Source organism: Mirounga angustirostris, unplaced genomic scaffold, assembly GCF_029215605.1.
Source record: "Mirounga angustirostris isolate CCGP_5_RB_7025 unplaced genomic scaffold, mMirAng1.0.hap1 SCAF_12, whole genome shotgun sequence".
NCBI lineage: Eukaryota > Metazoa > Chordata > Mammalia > Carnivora > Phocidae > Mirounga > Mirounga angustirostris.
This window is the reverse complement of record NW_026991720.1, coordinates 28319049-28339842: the sequence shown is the minus strand read 5'-3', so window position 1 is coordinate 28339842 and position 20794 is coordinate 28319049. Positions and strand designations below refer to the sequence as shown.

General features: G+C 37.5%; 1 protein-coding gene across 10 annotated transcripts in view; it reads right to left on the bottom strand.

Annotated features, from left to right (window-relative positions):
• Positions 1 to 20794, bottom strand: part of CADPS2 (calcium dependent secretion activator 2) — a 517989-nt gene that overhangs the window by 4274 nt on the left and 492921 nt on the right. For 6 of the 10 annotated variants that reach the window (XM_064575007.1, XM_064574998.1, XM_064575002.1 and 3 more), the window contains one exon: positions 2269 to 2373. The exons of 3 other annotated variants lie outside the window; for them this stretch is intronic. In XM_064575007.1, coding sequence (XP_064431077.1) covers positions 2269 to 2373 — 105 coding nt within the window. Of the gene's footprint in view, positions 1 to 2268; positions 2374 to 7060; positions 20793 to 20794 lie in introns of those variants that run through there. One more of the 10 variants, XM_064574999.1, reaches the window with a different exon arrangement.

The following is a 20794-nucleotide window of genomic DNA, read 5'->3' as shown; positions in this document are numbered from 1 at the left end:
TCTGTTTACATTCAAAGTAGGAAAAGGAACAATTAAAACATTAAATTATTAATTTATCCTGATTTTCACTGTGAAAATAATAATTTTTAATTATTAAATAAAGCTCTACGATTTGATTAAGTGTATCAGCCAAAGAAAGCATTGGCTGAGTCTGGGGACCTGCTTGCAAAAAACAAAGCATGGGAAGTCAAACATATTCATGAAATTTATTTTCATATTTATCTGTCTTGACTATTGGTCGCCCATAATGAAGACTATGTTAAAATAAGATAAATTGATTGGCTTAGAGTACAATGGAAATGTCACCGTATAATTCATGACATTACCATTTTATTCTGCTAAAATATTCATTGCTGCCTGATCTTTAATTGTAATGACAATGTGAATATGAGAAGAGGAATAACTTTGAAAGAAACCAATGATGGGCTAGTGAACAATAGAGACTTTTATTCTGAAAATAGAGAAGAATCTATCAACGAATACCAATCAACTGACTAGGTCCTTTCTGACATCTTGAATGCAATAGATACTAACTTGAAAATATGGCTGATCGTAAGGATAAGCAGCTAATAACCAATATTAGTCACAGTACAGACTGCAACCTTAACATACATATATATTTAGAAAGTATACACAGATAACCCAGATTCTCTTTTATGAAAAACAAGCTTCATTTGGAAGCTCTCCAGGTCACATTTATAGAAACAAGGAAGAAACACTGCAGAAATGAAGGCAAACATGAATGGATCCTAGTATGCTTTCAGTTTCTTTGTAAAATAAATAATACCTGGTAAGAAGGGCTCTGGACCAAAGATATTTTGTCCATTGAAATGTAATATGTCTAGTAGTATTAAAAATTAGTGAGTGGCTATAATTTTACTTGTTATTTATGACTAATCGTGATTGCTATTACCGTGAGATGATAGGTCTGGTCTTATGTTCCAGTAGATTTGCCGATTTCTCACTTTAGAATGGAACTTTCCTGTTTATGGTTCTTTCTAATCTGAGATAACCTGTGTGGCTATGGCACAGAAGAACATGTATTCTAATTAGGCTGTAGGAACCTAGAGAATGATGGGAAATATTTTAATGCGGATAAAACTTAATGATGTAATGCAATCGTTCTTCTCAAACTTTAGCATCAGAATCATCTGGAGGGCTTGTTAATATATCGATTGCTGGGCCCCACTCAGAGTTTCTGATTCAGTAGGTCTGGGGTGGGCCTGATAATTTGCATACCTGACAAGTTCCCAGGTGATGGTGATAACGACAGGTCAGGAATGACACTAAGAACCACTGAGTATGTGTGTATGTCATATATGCACATACATGCACATAAAAAGAAACATATATATGTGCCTATATATACATATACATATATGGGCACATACACATACAGATCTAGATCTCTCTCTATATATGGTATATATATCTCATTTGATAAATGGCACTAAAATGGAAGTGAAGGTCATCTTTTTAAAAGAACAGATGATTCTCATTAGCTTAGAGTTACGTTTTTAGGCATAAGGTTGGATTTGTCTCAATTTTAAGAAAAAGTTATACTTACAGCGAATTTTGTGTTTCCACTAGAATTTACAAAGTGTGAAAAATCATGTTAAATATATGATTTTAAAGCCCTTACTAAATATAATATGTACACTGTTAACCTTTTCTCTTGAAGAGCAAAAGTCAAAATGGCCTTGCTTATTTGACGTGACACCTGTTGGTTGTCTGGGATGGTCCCCAACACTCAAACTGATCATCTCTTCTATGTGAGACGGGGCGTGCTTCCAAAGGAAGTCAGGCAGTGATAGTGTGACTTTCGTGTCAGCATGTAACGAAGCAGTGGAGACTCTCCTTACGCTGTGGACAAACACAATTCAAAAGCCCTCATAATGACATGCGATCCTAATAAATATGAAAGAAATGCATTAGGAGAAAACACCTCTGTAATCAAGAAAATTAATACCAAATTACTGTGGATCTACTACAGTCAGGTAAATGTGCCCGAGGTTTTATGTATATTATCTTAAAATGCTATTACTTGATAAAATATCTTTTATTAGGGCAGAAAAGATAGATTAAAACTGACTTAATAATCTAACTGAAAATATAAGTGAACAGTAGCCTAGCACTGCCGAGAGTGATGTTTTTAAAGTACTTAGATCCACTCAGTTACATCAAACACAATTTTTTTTGTATGTCAATATCTAGCCATTACTCTTGATAGCTTGGTGGGCAATTCCCATCTAAACACATTTTGTTTACCTTCACAATCTTGATGAGCGTCTTCAGTTGGTAAATATGAAGCTGAAGGTCTAATCTATCAGCCAACCAGACACAAATGACTTTCATGGAGCTGCTGTACCATTGCTGGAAAGAAGGATGGGGCAGAGGGGAGGAGAACAAAACAGAGAAACAGCCTCTGCAGTATTCATGTAACAGATTCGGTAATGAGGGGGTAATGACACACTCTGCAATGACCACAGATCAGCACTTGAAGTCAATAATGCTATAATTTCCTATTAACAGAATTGTATGTTTTGCTGGAAAATCTGCTAAGTTGACCTAGGCTGTTCTCTCCATGAATTAACATGAGTCTTTCAGCTGTAACATATTCATGGGAAACCGTGTTCCTGCGCTCGCAGCCTGGTGGCATGCTTTGTGATCTGTAGGTAACAATGGGCACTAAATACATGTTATGGGACTGAATGGACTCCCAGGCAGCAGGAAAAAGCAGGTGAATTATTTTTGAAGGGAAATTTCTTATTAGCCTGTACGTTATGTAAAAATCAAACAGTAGACGCGTCATGCCATGACACATGCAGTCAATACCTAGAAATAACCTGTTACAGAAGCGATGGGAAAGCATTACCACGGCTTACTAGCCAGAGATCCTCAATCACACCCTTATCTACTGTTGGTTGTGAACTATTTGTCAAGATGTTTGAAACCCACCTAAAATAAAGATTTGGGACCTCAGGAGGGAATTTTATCAGGATGGAATTGCTGTGTCTAAAGAATCAAGAAGAAGAGGTCAGTTGACTAAATCACAAAAGAATTTGTTTCATTGGAGGGTTCGTATTTTTTCCTCTTTATTACCACTCTCTTGAGGGGAAAAATCAAAATGCTTCTCTAATGTAATTTCCTGCTCCTATGTAATGTCTAGGAGAATAGTAAAATAAGATCCTATGTGTTTTGTTTTTAAAAGGCAATCTACCACTAGTAGTGACATTTTAAGGGATTCGCTACTACATGCTAGAGCTAGGTTTAGGTAATACTGTAAAAATGATAATGCTGCTCATCCAGGTAACTGTAAGAAATAGCAAAGTCCATTCAGCACTTAGGAAATGACGGGAGTTTTTGAAAGAGAAGGGATTTTGTGTCTTGTTTGTATACAGAAATACAGCGACACATATAGATCACGTACGTGTGGTGCATGTGTGCTTAGGTATTCAAACACAAGAGAAAAATCTTAAAAAATATTTTTCTTCCATAATAAAGTAGTAAATTCCATTGCTAAGAGAAATCTTATGTGATACAAGTCTGAAATTCATCTGGACTTGTACTTATTAACATTGTTCTGATAAAATTTAGTATAAGAAATGGTATTTTAAGCATACATTAAACATGAATCAGTTTCACATTTCACTAGACATATTTCTATTAATTTGTTAGTACACTGAACATACATGCATAAAATGAGATAGGTAATTAAAATGAATAACTGATTTGCTAAATATTATGATAGCACATAGATGAATGAAAATTTCAGGTTTTTAAAATGTGAGATAGGCTATGATTCAAAAAAATGTTATTCATGTACCTGATTTTGCTCTTTCCTAATGATTGTTTTCTTCATTTTCCAGACATTATAAAAGTATCAGAAATAAGTTTTAAGAAAATAAGATACACCCTAAATTCTTAAAAAATATAAACTGCTAATGAATTCAGTACTTCAGCTGCCAGTAATTTCCAACAGTATTTAAATCCTATACTTCTTTATTTCAAATTATTTACAGCCTCAACATCTTGAGTTCTATTTTAACACCGGTAAACACTCTCAGGTATTGGCGATAGTGAATATGAGATACTAAATTAAGACTCTCACCCCTACACCAGGCTCCAGATAATTTGAAAGCTAAAACGTAGTCATAATGGTTATGACTCTTAAACTATAGTCCTTCTGTAAGGGATAATATTTTTTTTGTTGGGGGGAACAAAATATGATATATGAAGTCTAGCATAACATACTAGTTAATCTGTCTGTTAGACTGTAAAGTTACTATATCTATGGTAAGTTGTATGAATTTGAGGGAAATGAAAACCTTTCTTAAAATTTCTCCACCATATGTACCTTTATGTTTTTAAAAAAATCCTTACATAATTTAGAGTTAACTCATTTTCCCATTACACATAAGTGATACTTATGATTAAGTGATAATCAAAAGGATATCTAATGTAACACAGACATTTATTACTAATAGCACTTCTTTAACACAATGCCAAAATTGTAATTTTAGAGATAAACAAGTTGGGAATAAAATGATCGGAAGTTAACCAAAAAACAGAGAAGAAAAGAGAACCATTTGTAAAGTAAAAAGCTTCAGCTACTTTACCATCATCTTAGTTTTAAAGGCAACCAATTACTTGATAAGGAAAATTCTATAAGAAAAATTATCCTTTTCAGATAAAAATGCATATTTTTTGGTACCCAAGTCAAAGCATTTTGAAGATTTTTTCAGCTAAATCAAGCAATTAAGAGAAAGCAGCACTTCAGCGTAGAGTTTCTGTTGCTACTAACAACAAGCTAACAACAAAAAACGCACTAGGACTGCTTCTTTCTGTATATGGTGAAGTAGACACAGAAACACACACACTCCAAGCAAACAAATAAGCAAACCAACAAAACCGCCAAACAGAAATCTCCAGCATTTTCCTATTGCTGGTGCTGGAATTGATATGTTCCTCTTTTGGGGGCTGGAATATAGTAAGTCCCGTTTTTTTCATCTTGACACAAATTTCAAAGGTAGGTTAGCTTCATTTTCCCCCACCCCAAACAAAACCAACACCCCCCAATGCAAACAAACAACAAAAAAAGAAACATTCAAAAAGGGTGAATGTGCAGTAAAGTCTGAACGTTAGCAAATGTCCTTTCATTTTGGAAAAGTTAATTTTCTAAAACAATTTGATTGACTCTTCACTTTTTCCCTTCAGGGTATGACAGGGAAGGGGCTCTGCAGTTCGCACTGAAGTCATGGGTATGGCATTACTGCTTCCTTCTTTGCTTTGGCCTGCTTAGGAGGAGAGCAGTAAGTGTATATTCTACATTTTTTTTTCTACATGAATCCATGACAGTAGCCTACCACTTTAACAAAAAATGTGTTTTTTTTTTTTTTTTCTTTCTGTGGTTCATTCAACTCCTGTAAGGGCATGCATTACTCACTTCATTTTCTTGAGATATTTCTTTTAAAGCAAAAATAAAAGAAGAGGAAAGGCTAGGGTTGACTCTGTGAGACCCCTGTATTTATTCACACTTATTGTGCATGACTGTAGACTGGTAAATCATATTAGCAGCCCGTCTCCCCATCAAGCTGCTACTTGCTTTCCAGCCCTGGGAAGGTTCAACAAATCAACAGGAGCACGGAAAACAGAACATCAGTCTAATCTAGTGTTTAAGGTGAAGTTTTCAAACCCAATCTAAGAAGATCTTTAGAGCAAGCAACAAGCTGAAGGGCTCAGAAGGTGGTATTGACAATGAAAGAGTGTTGAAATATTGAGAAGCGCAGCACTTGTGCATTTTTAATAACAAGAGGGTCAACAAGGACACAGCCCCCTCAGTGCCAGGAGTTGCCACTGACTATGGAAATTGCCACACCAGGGCTATAAACGCTTGCAGTTCATCAGCTTTCTTAAACAGTTCATCAGCTTTCTTAAACACCCTGAACCCCCTCAGTGGACCTTTAGTCTTGAATTAACAAACCAAAGCAATGAAAGAGGGTGCAGTCTGAATGGCTGGCATTGATCCCCAACTGTGTCAGCACTGCTACAGGCCCTGAAAAACTCTCTCCATTGTCAATAGAAATTGACAAACCTCCTCTCCTAAATAGTGCAGCTGAGCCGGGCGGGATCCATGCAGCTGTAAAGGGCTCTGCTCTTGGGGCCAGGGAGCACTCACAATGGAACAAGCATGAGCTCTTTGTCAGTCCCAGACTCGGCAATTTTCTAACAAGGATTAAAGTTGTTTCTCCGCGGTGCTGGTGAAAAGAGATTTAGCAACATACCGTGCTTTCTTCATGCAAGTTAAAGAGAAGTAGTTAAGGAATTTCATTATTCTGTTGACCAGGGGAAATATAAAACAAATATATTAAACATGCACAACTCTCTTTTCTGCCTAATTTGTAATGTTTTTTGAGGATGAGTCAATTAAGTAAAACACTCTCTGCCTGGAAACGAGCACTTCACATTTATTTTGGAAATTTTATTTTTAAAAAGTCCAGCTGCTGGCCACCTGGAATGAGGTCTCAATACATACTAATGCACAATGCCTTTAGACCCTCTGAGGCTGATATTCCTAAATCTGAATCACGAGACCACATAGGGTTTATATATCACAGCTGCTTCGAGCAAATGATTTCTGTCAGAATGTGGCTTCTGATGATGATGGCAAAGCAGAAATAGCTGCTTTGCTAGGAACAAATCTGTGATAAATTTTCTGCTTAAGTGTTTAGCTTTTTATTGATTATGAATTGGTACAACTAGTTGATATATTTTCATTCTTCTCCAGCTATGCTCAACCCAATAGGTGAACAACAGAAAAAAACAAAACAAAACAAAAAACAATCCAACACTTTTTAGTGCACTGAGATCTGGAATGGCTAAATTTCCACAGTAGGTATGTATTTCTTCATTTATTTCAAGGGAAGCTGTCGTTTCATAAGTGCTGAGTCACCAAGCTGAAGTAAAATACCATCTAGAAAATGTCATTTTAGGAAACTATCTTTCAAATGCTAAGTTGAATTGAATAAAAGAACAAATAACATTTTTGCAATGCTGAAGGTTTTGATAAGTTTGATAAATATAAGACATTCTTTAGGATCATTTTGTAGCTTTGGAGAGTGACAAAATATTTAGAAACATTAATGCCCTACGGTTTGACCGGTATATTAAAAAGTAAACATAAATGCTTCATTGTACATTGTGTGTTCCTTTTGTCAACAGCGCATTTCATATAACTAAATTCGTGGCCAGTCACTTCCCATTTCCAAACACTAAAACGCAAATTTCATATTAATGGTAAATTTGAAACAGTAACACCAACATTCCCCCCCAGCCCCACCCCTGCATGAGGCATCTCACTGAAACGATGCTATGTGTTTCCACAAAACAGACTCCTGAGACACAAGCATCTATAAAGTTTTAATTGTGAATTTTTGTTGGCTTGGAATAGGAGTAAGGGCTACAGTTCAGGAAAACTGAAACCAGTCTATTATGGTTAAAAATATAGGAAGTGTTCAACTCAACCTACACCTATCTACATTCCCAGCTAGACCCAGAGCCATTCATGGGGGAAAGATAGAGACCTGCCTCTGAACATGGCCGCTGAGGGCTGGCTGTCCACACACCGGAGGACATCAATACAGAAGCCCAGAAGACAGAAGGGCCAACACCTTTTATGCTATTTGCCTGATTGAGCCCGTCACAGCTTCCTTTTTATGTCTCAGTTTCCTCCTCTGTCATATGAAGGATAAGATTATGTGAATCTAGCTTTTAATAAGATTCTGATGTTCTCCAGAAATACTATATTAGATTTGATTATCAGAATAAAGGGCATGATTAGAACCAATACAGCTTGTGATTCTTGTAAGAATGAACTGCAGGGAAAAGCCAAATTATCACACCTTTTCCCTTTTATATGGTGCTTAAATACAGCTTTATTCTTTAAAAAAAAAAAAAAATGCAAGTCTAGAGTTCCAGAACCTTCTATCACCTGTTATTTTTGTCTGTTTTTAACTTACTTATTTTGGTCTTTTTTTTTAGATTTTATTTATTTATTTGACAGAGAGAGAGAGAGAGAGAGCGCGCACAAGCAGGGGGAGCAGCAGGCAGAGGGAGAAGGGGAAGCAGACTTCCCATGGAGCAGGGAGCCCCATGTGGGACTCGATCCCAGGACCCTGGGGATCATGACCTGAGCTGAAGGCAGACGCTTAATCAACTGAGCCACCCAGGTGCCCTCATTTTGGCCTTTAAATGAAGCACAAACATATTATAAAAATGAAACAATCAGGTGTCATGAGGAATGAATGAGATTTCTAACGAATTGTCAGGTGCAGTTATTCATGTCTGTTATTTTTATGGATTCTGATTACAAAGGCATCTGATATATTTGTTAAGTCTTCCCTGGGAAATTTAAGTGCATCAGTTAAAATTTCATTTAATTCTTACAACAACCAGGGGTGCCCGGGTGGCTCAGTTGGTTAAGTGTCTGCCTTTGGCTCAGGTCATTATCCCGGGGTCCTGGGATCGAGCCCTGCATCAGGCTCCCTGCTCAGCGGGGAGCCTGCCTCTCCCTCTCCCCCGGCTCGTGTTCTCTCTCTCTTTCTCAAATAAATAAATAAAATCTTAAAAAAAAATTATTCTTACAACAACCTTCATGAAATGGCTATGATTATTCTCATGTTGCATATGTGGAAACTGAGCTTATATGGGTGGAAAATTAACTTTAGATTAAGCATGTTATTCAGGTTTATACACTAAGTGGCATTTATATCTTATATCTTATTTGTAAGATATAATTTATATCTTATATCCATGCTTCAGAGTCTGTACTCACGACTGCTAGGTTATTCCATTTCCTTCTAGAAACCAGTCTGTTCTGTCAATAAAATCTCTGATTCTTTAAGGGTAGTTCCCTACTTCCAGCAGACAACTAAGAGATCAATCTCCACTACTCTTGGGGGTTCCTGATAGTCATTATAACACAGTAAATAGGAAATGCTTATTAATTGTTTCAAAGAAGTGTACCACATTTTCTTGAGTTAAAACAATCTACATTTCCAAAGACCAAAGATATCTGTAAACCTAATAATATATAAGGGGAATAAATTCTTTCAAGAACCATACTTCCTGTTAGGATAACCAACCAAATGGCTCTTGTGCTAGGCCATTCCCATATGTCCCATTAAGATTTTTTTTTAAGTCATCTCTATGCCCAATGTGGGGCTCAAACTCATGAGCCTAAGATCAAGTGACCCACCTCCTACTCAGCCAGCTAGGTGTCCCCCATTCTTAAGATGTTTCAAAGTGCTATACATTTTAATGCTTAGGAATACTGGGAAGGGTTCCCCCTCTCCCCCACTGTAACAAAACAATGCAAGGTGGGAAAGAAATCCTTGGTTCATTCATAAGGGGGCTCGATCTATATATATAGCTTTCTTTTTTTTTTTTTTAAACATAGAACAGAGGAGTATTTGATTCATGTCTTTTTCCATGTTCAATAACCTCATACTCAGGGTGGTTTTCATTTTCTACCTCTATCAGGAAGTCTGCAAAGGAGAGTTTATGAGCACTTTGATGTCTGTTAAGAAAATGTAGAAAGTGCTAATAACATGGGAGGATTGACATATAGTAGGATAGTAGGCACCTATTACGTTTGTTGAATGCTGAAAAAACTTTCCTGTTCTTGAAGTTAATACTTCTGCTCCCACATTTTCTCTTCTAAATAAATGTAGGGGTGCCTGGCTGGCTCAGTCAGTAGAACATCTGACTCTTGATCTCAGTGTCATGAGTTTGAGCCCCACGCTGGGTGTAGAGATTACTTAAAAAAAAAAAAAACCTGACAAAAAATGTACAAATACCAAGATATTTCTAGGTGAATTAGATCCTCTTCAGTTACAAAATAGAACAAGTTATATAACAAGATAAATTTCATAAATTGGGAGTTGTACAAGCTCTTTTCTGCTACTATTTCATTCATCCAAAATTCCCTTCATTCCAAAATGTCCTGAAAATATTATTATTAAACTAGCCTATCTTTTCCTCCACTGCACAAAGACATTAAAGTTAACACTGTTCTAGGGGCGCCTGGGTGGCTCAGTCAGTTGAGCGCCTGACTCTTGGTTTCGGCTCAGGTCATAATCTCAGGGTCCTGGGATCGAGCCCCAAGCCCTGTGTCTCCCCCTCCCCTTTGCCCCTCCCCCTCCTTGCCCTCACTCACACATGCTCTCTCTCTCAAAAAAAAAATAAATCTTTAAAATCAAATCAAATCAATACTGTTCTTTATTATTCATAATTACCAAGCAGGTAAGTGCCTCTGTCATTTTATTCTGGGGCTCTTTTCCTGGTGTTAGAAAGATTGTAAGTGATGATTTCAGATAATCAGTTGTTCCCCTCTCTCCTACTTCATGACAAATGATGGGATGCATGTTGGTTTGACTAGTTTTTTGACTGAAATGACTAATCACAATCATTGGTTTGGCCAAACTCAGCAGTCAATCCAGTTACACTGCTGCAGATACCAGTTTGGGGTACATCTCCAATGCATAGTTCATTTGGGCACAATGCCCTTTTCATCTGGTTGAATGACTCATTTTGAATACTATGTATAAAATTTTGGTCAATATTGCATTTAAATTCATACGTAGGATCTGTATATGTGCTGCCGAAGCGAGCACTATACGTAGGATCTGAATAAAAATAAATCAGACTCCTGGAATGGCTATTGAATGGCACAGTGTGAGAGAAAATCTAGGGCTGAGAATTAACGATTAGCAGGTCTTTCTGTTTCAGTTTCCTTACAAAAATGGAAAACAATCATTCCCAAATTACTTTTTGAGAGTGCTGTAAGGACTGGACTAACTAGCTCCCATTCTGTCTCCAACTCATGGGCCACTCCCACAGGATCCATTCTCAGCGAGCTGAATGAACTGCTGCTCTCCTGAATGTTGGGTTTCTCCAAATCTCGGATTTCTGGGAACGTCAGTCCCTCCACCTGGACTTTTATCCCCAAGTATGTTTCCCTGGCCAGATCTATGTCAACCCTTGGGATTCATTTCAACCACTATTTCTGCTAGGAAGCCAATATATCTCTTACTAGGCAGAATCAGATGCTCCCATATTTTCTGCTCCTCAAACTCTGTACAGACATCTATAAAAATATTGCATAATGTGCTATATGGCTGCCCAACGGGTGGGCTGTGTGTAAACCCAAGGCAGCAACCAGGTCTTATTTTTATTGCTATCTCCAGGCCTCAGCAGAATGGCACAGAGCATGCATTGCATATTTGCTGAAGGACTGAATGCTTTTAAATATTTGGAGATAGAAAGTACTACATGTATAATAATGACAGGGCAGTTTTTTAAGAGAGAGGGTAGAAGAGTATCAGAGCCAGGCTGTTGACTTGATTCACATGTTTCAGTAACAGAAAAAGAGCTGAACAGATGTGAAAGTTGTGGAAATCACCAAAAGGTAAACAATTGCATTTGGCTAAAGAAATTGAACATAGGACCAAACAGAACTTTAAATGAGACAGTCTGATTTCATTTTAAGGGATGAATTAAATAAAGGAGATAGTACCCCCATGTCTAGGGGCATACATGAGTGTCCACATACATACTCTTACACATCAAGTATAATACTACGCGCTCAGATGTTGATGTGCTCAGCTCTGTCACGTGAGCAGGGAGCTGCCTCTCCAGCATATGCTTAGGGGTACTGGTTCCCAATCCTGGGGGTGATATAAGGCTGTGGGCATATCTGGAGTATGGTTGGCTGTGCTGCCTGTGCATTTTTCCCTCCAAGCAACATGTCTTGCGTGACTTCTATACTTGTTGGCTTTGTGAGCTATTTTTTTTTTTTTTAAGGCAGAAAAATATCACTGCTATGGCATTGTTGACTTCAGTCTAAGGGAACATGAGAACTCTCCTGGGACTTGAAATAAGCCTGGCTTTGAGCAAAGAACCCATGAAGGGTAGAGAGGAAGAGTGTGCCCTTCGCTGGTAGTCATGGAGCTAGGTATAAACCTTGCATTGGCCCTAACTTTTGGCAAGTTTCCAATCTTCCACTTGAAACAGACAGGTAAATAAGTGAATTTCATGATCACTATTATCTCTTTTGAAAGGGAATTAAATTTTAATTCTAAATTTTAGTTTAGTTCAGTTCATTTGAAAGAAAATATGTTAATATCTATTCAATAGATGAAAATGTAAAACATTTTAATGAGAAATTCACTTTTTCAATAGACCCATTTGATCCTAAGAATGTAAGCTCCCTTAAGTCAGGGACTGGGTATATCTTCTTTAATGTTGCCAAACACTGTGTGGCCTCTATGGAATAAGTATTGGTTGGATGAATAATTGATTAATAAGAGGAGTTTCGATTTCCTATTTTAATTAGGATCCACTGTCACCGTGACAGAGATACCCAACTCTGTGGGACAAAACAATGCCAAACCGTTTTATGCCAGTATTCTCCACCATGCTTTACACATAGTAATTGAACGGTGGATTGGAGGTTTCCTCATGCATCTAAAACAACAACTGAATGGACATTCTCCATCAATAAACATATACATTATATGCATATAGTTCGGGCAGTAACTGAGGAGAAAGTCAACACAAAGAAATGTGGGGAGTATATGTAACCCCATTTATGAGGATCTGTAGAGCAAAAGTATGGGAATGTTATTTATTAGAATGCACAGTAGGAACATGGCTTGAAAGAATCTTGTTCAGCCACATTCAAACACTGCATCCCATTCTTGACTCAAAACCCTAAGCATGACAGAGAATGCTTAGAGAAGTTTCAAAGGACAGCCACAAAGATGATTAAAGGGCTAGGAAAGGGGCCTATGAAGGGAAGTGAAACAAATAGGGATTATTTATCCCGGAGTAGACCAGTATGACAAGTGCCCTAATAACAGTCTTCATATATAGGAAGGATTATTCCCTAGAGGATGCTGGCTATGTTTTTTTCTCCACTAAGAGGAAAAGGGGAAATGGGTTTAAAAAATAGCATGAAGAATTTAGGTGAGATGGGGTTGGAACTTTACTTCAAATGAAATATTTTGCCCATATTAACATAGTAAAATTCAGATGGTCTCTTATCTAGGGCTTGGCCATCACCGGGAAATTAAGGGTTCTCTTCAGGTCTTTATAAGTACCTTTGAACATTGTTCTTTTATAGAGTTTCCTTTCAATGCATTCAATAAACACATCTAACACTGGTTTTACCACAACAGCCACTTCCTTACACAGATTTTTTTTTTTTGACAGAGAGAGACACAGTGACAGAGGGCACACAAGCAGGGGGAGTGGGAGAGGGAGAAGCAGGCTTCCTGCGGAGCAGGGAGCCCGATGCGGGGCTCGATCCCAGCACCCTGGGATGGCAACTGAGCCTAAGGCAGACGCTTAACGACTGAGCCACCCAGGCGCCCCCAGATTTTTTTTTTCAGTTGGACTTAGTCAACAGTCTGGCTGCTACTGCTGCATCCACCCGTGAACGTAGACAGGGACGCAGGGAAGGCATGCAGATGGGCTGGCTGACAGAGGAGGACCCGAAAAAGCCACCACAGAAAATGGCCTTAGGGCATGGATCATCTGCTGATGAAGCTAGGTTTGAAGAGAAGGAGAGTAGTAGCTACCGGTTCTAGGAAAACCTTGCAATGCTCAACTGACCAGATGCTGGTCTCCAGGGAGGCCCAGGTATTTTCATTAGTAAGTCACTAGTGGCCAGTCGCAATGCAAGCGTGCGAAGTCACTGTGGAAAGACCAGGCTCTGCGTGGAGAAGTCATTACTTCCAGACGATCTTCAATGTGGAAGCAGTGCGAAATCAATACTAACTTTGAAAATGTCCAATGTGTTGCTTGTCATCATCTTAACTATCTTTTATAAAATCAGGCAAGAGAATATTCTACTTCCTTCAGTGACTATTAAGTCATTGTTATTGGCTTGGGTGAATGAATGCAAATGCACATTTACACATTTGGTGTTTAGAAAAATTTCTCGATGAAAATGAAGTTTTGTCATCTTGCATTCATCAAAGACAATTTTACCATTGCTAAGGGAGTTTAGGTGATCAACAACAATTTTTTTTTCCTCTTCAAGTAAAAACCTCAGATCAGTTCACATGTGAGATTTTCTTTTTTTTTCTTCTTCTTCTTTCTTCCTTTTTTTTTTTTTTTTTTTTAATTCTGAGCACAATTAAAGGTGAGTTAAGGCTCTGGTGGAAATCTAAAGAGCATCGGCAAATCTGAGCACTGCTCAGCTTTTGAATTGCTTTTCTACTCCTCAGTTCTTTTAAATGGTTTTCTATGGCAGGGACATTTTTCTTAATTAGTCACAGCTAATTAGTGTTCTGGCATAGACAAGTAATCAGAAATGTCAGAGCTGCAAGGCTACATCTCCCTAATCCTTTGATAATAATTTAGCCTCCTGGGAGGGCCCCAAGCTGCGGTAAGTAGTGACTGACAATAAGGCAAAATTAGGTGGGCAGCAGACCATTAGGAGAGAAAAAGAAAAAGCACTCCCCAATCCTGCTGAGCACCATCAGGCAACTGACTGCACTGCCAGATGAGGTGCCTGTTTAAGCCTGTGTTGTTAATTAGCTGATTCTACCAGACCTGCCACATATGTCCAGGTGCCTCATGCAAAGATGTGTATTTCTGGGAATGGGCCAAATGACAATTGTGTTTCATGATCACATTTCAGGAACATAAGTAAGAAGTCCACATATTTCTTGAAGATTCTTTTGAATTATCAAAGAAATAAGATCAACACGCTACACTACATTTTCTTGCTGAGTTCCTTTTAGGCAATTAGGCACGCGTATCTCAAGTTTCTCAGGTTTTATAATTCACCAACAGCTTAGATTCAAATGAGGGCCTTTGGCTGCTCTAAGCTGCGTCTGGACTTGCCAAAGCTATTTTGGCACCTACAGTACATCAAAAGTAGATCCTTTTATAAATTCTTATACTTACAAATAATAACTTCACATTAAAATAAGGACTATTAACAAAAACGAACCAGACAGCTTAATTCGAGAGGAGAGGTTTTAAAAAGAAACAAACTTTGAGGGGGAAAAAAAAAATAGTTAAGGAGCAAGCTCTGTACGGCATTTCCTGAGGCAGGCGAGGCAATCCACGGAACAAGTTTGACTATGACTATCTTAAAAAGAGGTCAAATGATTTCAACGTGAGTCCAAATTCTGTAGGTAAGACAAACCAGAAATTCAGACAATGGAAAAAAAAAAAAAAACTAACTAAAAACACCAGGGAAACAATGTGTCACAGCAGCTAAATAACACAGTGTTAAAGGTAACACAGATCACAAACAGAGATCAAACTTTTTATCTCCCTTTGGTACACAGTGAGGTACCAGGGTACATAACATCACCATGTTTAGAAAACACATTATCTCAACTAGCCTCTAGTACATCGCTGGACTTACATTATCCATCCCTTTCTATTGATGAAGAAGGAAAATAATGGTTATGACACAAGAGCAATATTAACCTTTAATTTTGAGTGTTGATAGGAAAATCATGGTTGGGCATAATGGCCCAACAGTTAATGTCTGACATTTGAATTATTTTAATATAGAGACACCACCAAAAAGAAAATCCTCTGTAATGGGAATCTACACTAATTTATGTAGTTTATGTAACAACTTCCTAGTCATTTGAAAGTCAATGATTATTCAAAAGAGGAAAACTGCTATTGTTAAATTGACATTCACATATAAGAGAATGTACCTATAATATCCTAGAATTATAAGAAATGCAGAAAGACAAAGAAGTGTTCAGTTTTATTGGGCTGCAGCCTGCATTCCCAATAAAGAGGCTGATTACACACACAAAGAAATTTACCCAAAGGAAAGGAAAGTTGTATCTAGCAGCCACTCTTACCCATGCTCTGTTGATTTCAACTACTCTCATGAAATCAACATGATAATAAATTGAATCTTTAAATAAGTTAAGAAGAGTAGTGTTGATCTTACTGAGGCTGAGTCACAAAGTTTGGTCACTGATGTGAAACACTACACTCAAAAACTCTGAGCATTTGGGAGTCCAGAGACAAAGGCACAGATATGGAAAATGAGCTTTATTTTGAGAAACATATTCTCTTGTAATAGGTTCAGTTTTTTATATCTTAAAATTCATATCATATCTTAAAATTCATATTCATATCTTAAAATGGGTACTGAACTCATTTAGATAGTTTAGGTCAATTTTACTCAAAGTGTTTAATTTAGAGTTTCTTTACTGAAAAGAATTCTTTTCAAGGAAAGTTCTGAGAAATTAATCCTTTATAAAACACTATTTAGATGAATATAACTGATTAACTATCATTTAAAGAATTACTCTTAATTTTATAAGACATCACAACAATATTTTTAAAAAGTCTAGTTGAGATGAAACTCTTCAACAATTAAATATTTAATCAGTTTATAACACGAGAGAATGTTTAATCTGCATGATTTACCAATTAAATACTGCACCCTGATGTGTCTTCAGCAACATGATAGCTGAAATGGAATTGTTTCAAAGGGACTCAAGAAGGGCAATGCCCAATAAATGTACAAAGGTTTAGAGAAGTGGGTAGGTTTAGTGTATATCCTGGACAGTAAGATATATTTCAGTCAACCCCTAACTACCTCCATCCAGGCTGTGATATTCTTGGACATTATGAAATGACCACAGAGGGTGCTCTTGGGCAATTACTGCAGATGTCAGTTTTGACTTTGGAAACATCACCATGGTCCAACCCAGAGATGCAAAGCCCTGAAGGGACTGCCCAGCCTCTCTCCTGACACATGGGCACCAGTGGCTGCCACTGTGTGTCCGGAGGCCTGAGTGTGCAGGAAGAAACATCACAGTAGACATTAAAAATGGAATTTAAGAATTGGAAAATCTAAAAAAAAAAAAAAAAAAAAAAGAATTGGAAAATCATTGTCATACTTCTGGATTGGAATCCTACACGAGTTGTAGATGGTTTTGATTTGATAAAAACTATGAAAGGTTGCTGACAACTAAGTTTTATATATAAGAAAAAAACACACTGGGGTAAGAGAGATTGCATACAAAACAGAAAAACCTTTGGGTGAATCCATGATCTTACTACAGGAGAACTTCCTTAGGATTTCTCTTATCCAGAGAAGACACATTTTTCTAAACCGAAAATGTAAATTTAACATGTAGATTTTAAACATAGCATGTGTAACAGTGACCATTTGAGAGGAAGAGAAGGTCTCTGTTTAAAATATTCTGGTCACTCAGAAAGACTTTGCATGAATACGGAATAGATGAGTTCCAATTAATTTTCTAAATTTGGGGTTCAGAGCCCTTGTGGTAGATACATAGAGTGTCATATGGCACAGCTATTTTTATTTTTTTATTTTTATTTATTTTTATTTTTTTTAAGATTTTATTTATTTATTTGAGACAGAGAGAATGAGAGAGAGAGAGCACATGAGAGGGGGGAGGGTCAGAGGGAGAAGCAGACTCCCTGCCGAGCAGGGAGCCCGATGCGGGACTCGATCCAGGGACTCCAGGATCATGACCTGAGCTGAAGTCAGTCGCTTAACCAACTGAGCCACCCAGGCGCCCGGCACAGCTATTTTTAATACAGAATCTCTTTTCTACCTTATCTATTGCACTTGTTATTGCTTCATGGGTGGGATACCCTGCTTTCACTCAGCCATGACAAAAAAACTTAGAAATTGCTACTGTGGGGTGCAAGACTAAGCATTCAACCGCCCACTAATTTTTGTCACCACTGCTAAAATTAAAATGAATTTAACTTAGTTGGTTTAAAATCTGGAAGATATTTCAATAACCGTCTGGAATTCTAGACCAATTTCTTCAGTTTATATGTACTAACTCTACTGTGTCCTGGGCAGGTGACACAACTTCTTGAAACTCATTCTGACAATCCATGGCGGAACTGTGGATGGAACTCAGGTTTGTGGATTCCTGGCCCAGATTTTATAAGTCTAAAGTATGGTAGGGATAGCATAGACTTTGAAATTGGAGAGACACAATTTCAAAGTCTGATTCAACACTCAACAAGTCACTTCATCTTCTCTGAGTGGGAAATTCCTTAACCTGAAAATAAGGACAAATGGGGATGATGGCATCTGGCTCAGCAGGTTAGAAATGATATGAGTGAAGCACCGAGCCCATTGCCTGGTACACGGAGGTGCCGTGGGAATGGTGGTGGTGACAGCTGGGGCTGGGATTACTATTTTGATAATTGGAGAAGATGAGCGATATACCTTAAAACAAACTCAGTTCCTTCTATGAACAGCATGAATCCGCCATCGTTTAGACTTTTTAATAATATTTCTGTTATGCAAAAAACGTTTTAGACGTTTAACCACTTATGGAATGAAGTAGAACGTCTTGGTTATTTGTCCTGATATTAATTTTTTTGATCTTCCAAAGGTATGTTTAGCTTTACTATTTCAAGATTTAATGTAGAAGCCTAAGATTATCCTATGTAGGGCCTTGAATATAATACAAATTTTAATCCTCCCTCTCTTTAAGACTTTGGAGATAAGGAGCAAAAACACTTTTCATGGAGGCCAGAACGATAATAATAGCTGAGTGAGCTGCTCAGGACCTGAGTGATGGCTTTTGGTTGTATATGGACGACTGTAGGAGGTACCATTCTCCTTTGTAGGTGCATCCCAAAACAATGGACACAAATCTAGGGTAATGGTCATTATTTGGCCTTAGTCACTGGTATAGTTATTCAAATAGAACTCTAAAGTATTTCACTATAAATATCAGGAACAATTAAGATGCTTAATTGATCAAAAAGTTTTTGAGGTCAGAAACACCAGAACTAATTGCTACTCTCAGGGAAAGTTTGCCAGAATTTTCAATAGTTTTTTTCCATGAGTGGAGCATCATGCAGAAAAAAAGATTACTTAGTAAAACACGCAAGTGTTAAAGTGTTGCTACTGGAGGCAGGATGAATATGTGACTTCAGAATAACTGTTTGATATAAAACTGTTGCAATTTGTGGTATTTCAAAAACTCAGTGAATCTCATTTGGGTTAAAAGGCTGTTCTTCTTAAGGAGTGAAGCTCTCATACTGCATGACAGAAACTGGATCCCCTATACCCTTATCTGGGTTGGTTAAACCACTAAGTGTTGATTCACTGTAGGGCATAGGCACGTATGTGTGTGCACATTTTCCTTTGCATCTGAAGTTAGGAGTCTCTGTTTCCTTCCATTCCTTTCCTTTCCTTCTCTTTACTTCTTATTTTAATTGGAATAGCAAAAGTTTGTCATGATGCCTGAGTAAAATTGTTCTCTTCAATCTTTTTTTTCTGTAATAGACTAAGGTTGCCAACAGTATTTATAGGGTCATTATTTTCAACTGTTTCTTGACACCTAACAATATTATTTTAAGCTCCAGCAGATTTCCAATAATTATATAATGTCTCTCAGTAATGATCTGTTGCTTAAGATACACATTCTGCTTTACCTTTCAACACATACTTGATAACCTCTCATTTACTAACTATAATTGAGGCAAATTCAGTCTTGGCTAATTAGGGGCTCTTAGTACCCCCTCATATATGTTATTTTGGTGACATATCAATAGAACTAGGGTCTCCTTTTTATTTTTAATTACAGTAATAAAAATGTGCAATTTAAAAATATTAGAATGTTTAAGGACATTATTACTATTTTACAAATAATAAGTCCAGTGTTCTACTGGGGATATGCAAAATGACAAAACCTTCACAACCAAAACAGAATTGCTTGTCAGACGTTCCTTTCAGAAGCAAACTTAGCCATCAGACGCTTAGGTATCAAAGAAAAGTATACCTAACCAGGACAATTAAACTAGACATAATTTTATGTGTGTGTGTGTGTGTGTTTTTTTTTAAGTAAGCTCTACACCCAACATGGGGCTTGAACTCACAACCCTGAGTTCAAGAGTTGCATGCTCTATCAACTGAGCCAGTCACGCTCCCCGAAACTAGACATAATTTTAATGTTGGCCTCCTTGCGTCCACTTCAGTTAGCTCCATTGGTTAGTGGTCACACAAAAAGTCTTTGAAAAAAGTTTGGTGAATGGGAGGGAGTTAGTGTAGGTAATATCTTGATAAAGAAATTCTACCTCTGTTATGAACTGATGGCAAGCTTTGTAGTAAATAGGTCACCAAGACGAAAAACTGAAGATGTTAACACACACACACACACACACGCACACACACACACACACACTCTCTCTCTCTCCTATGTACAATGGCCTATTTCCAGATGAGTCTACCTTTTCTCATCATAGAATACATGCTTCAGCTATACCAAGAATAAACATAAAGGGAATAACATCAATCCGATTTTCCTATTCTGTTCAACATTTCTGAAAATTACCACATAAGCAAAAAAAAGTAAAAGAGGATCTGGAAGTAAAACATATGCTTGTAAATTCAGAGCAATACCAAATGGAAGCAGAAGTTGCTAATATGGTTTCAGTATTTTGTAAAACAGCCAGCTGGATAGATGATAATTTTTCTACCCCTGCAGGGCATCAAAGCTTTTAGGAAATCATTCTTTTCACACATATTAACACTTAGCTTATTAAAACAGATGATACTTTTATTGTAAAACAGCCTGGGTAGAGGCCCGAAGCATACAATCTGAAAGGGAAGACTCATTTTGACCACCCAATCTGACGAACAGTGAACACTGACACAACAGACCACGAGAGAGGATGACGCAGCAAGACCTTCTGTACCTGCCGCAGCTGAGTGTCACCACGAAGCCCGTGAATTGCT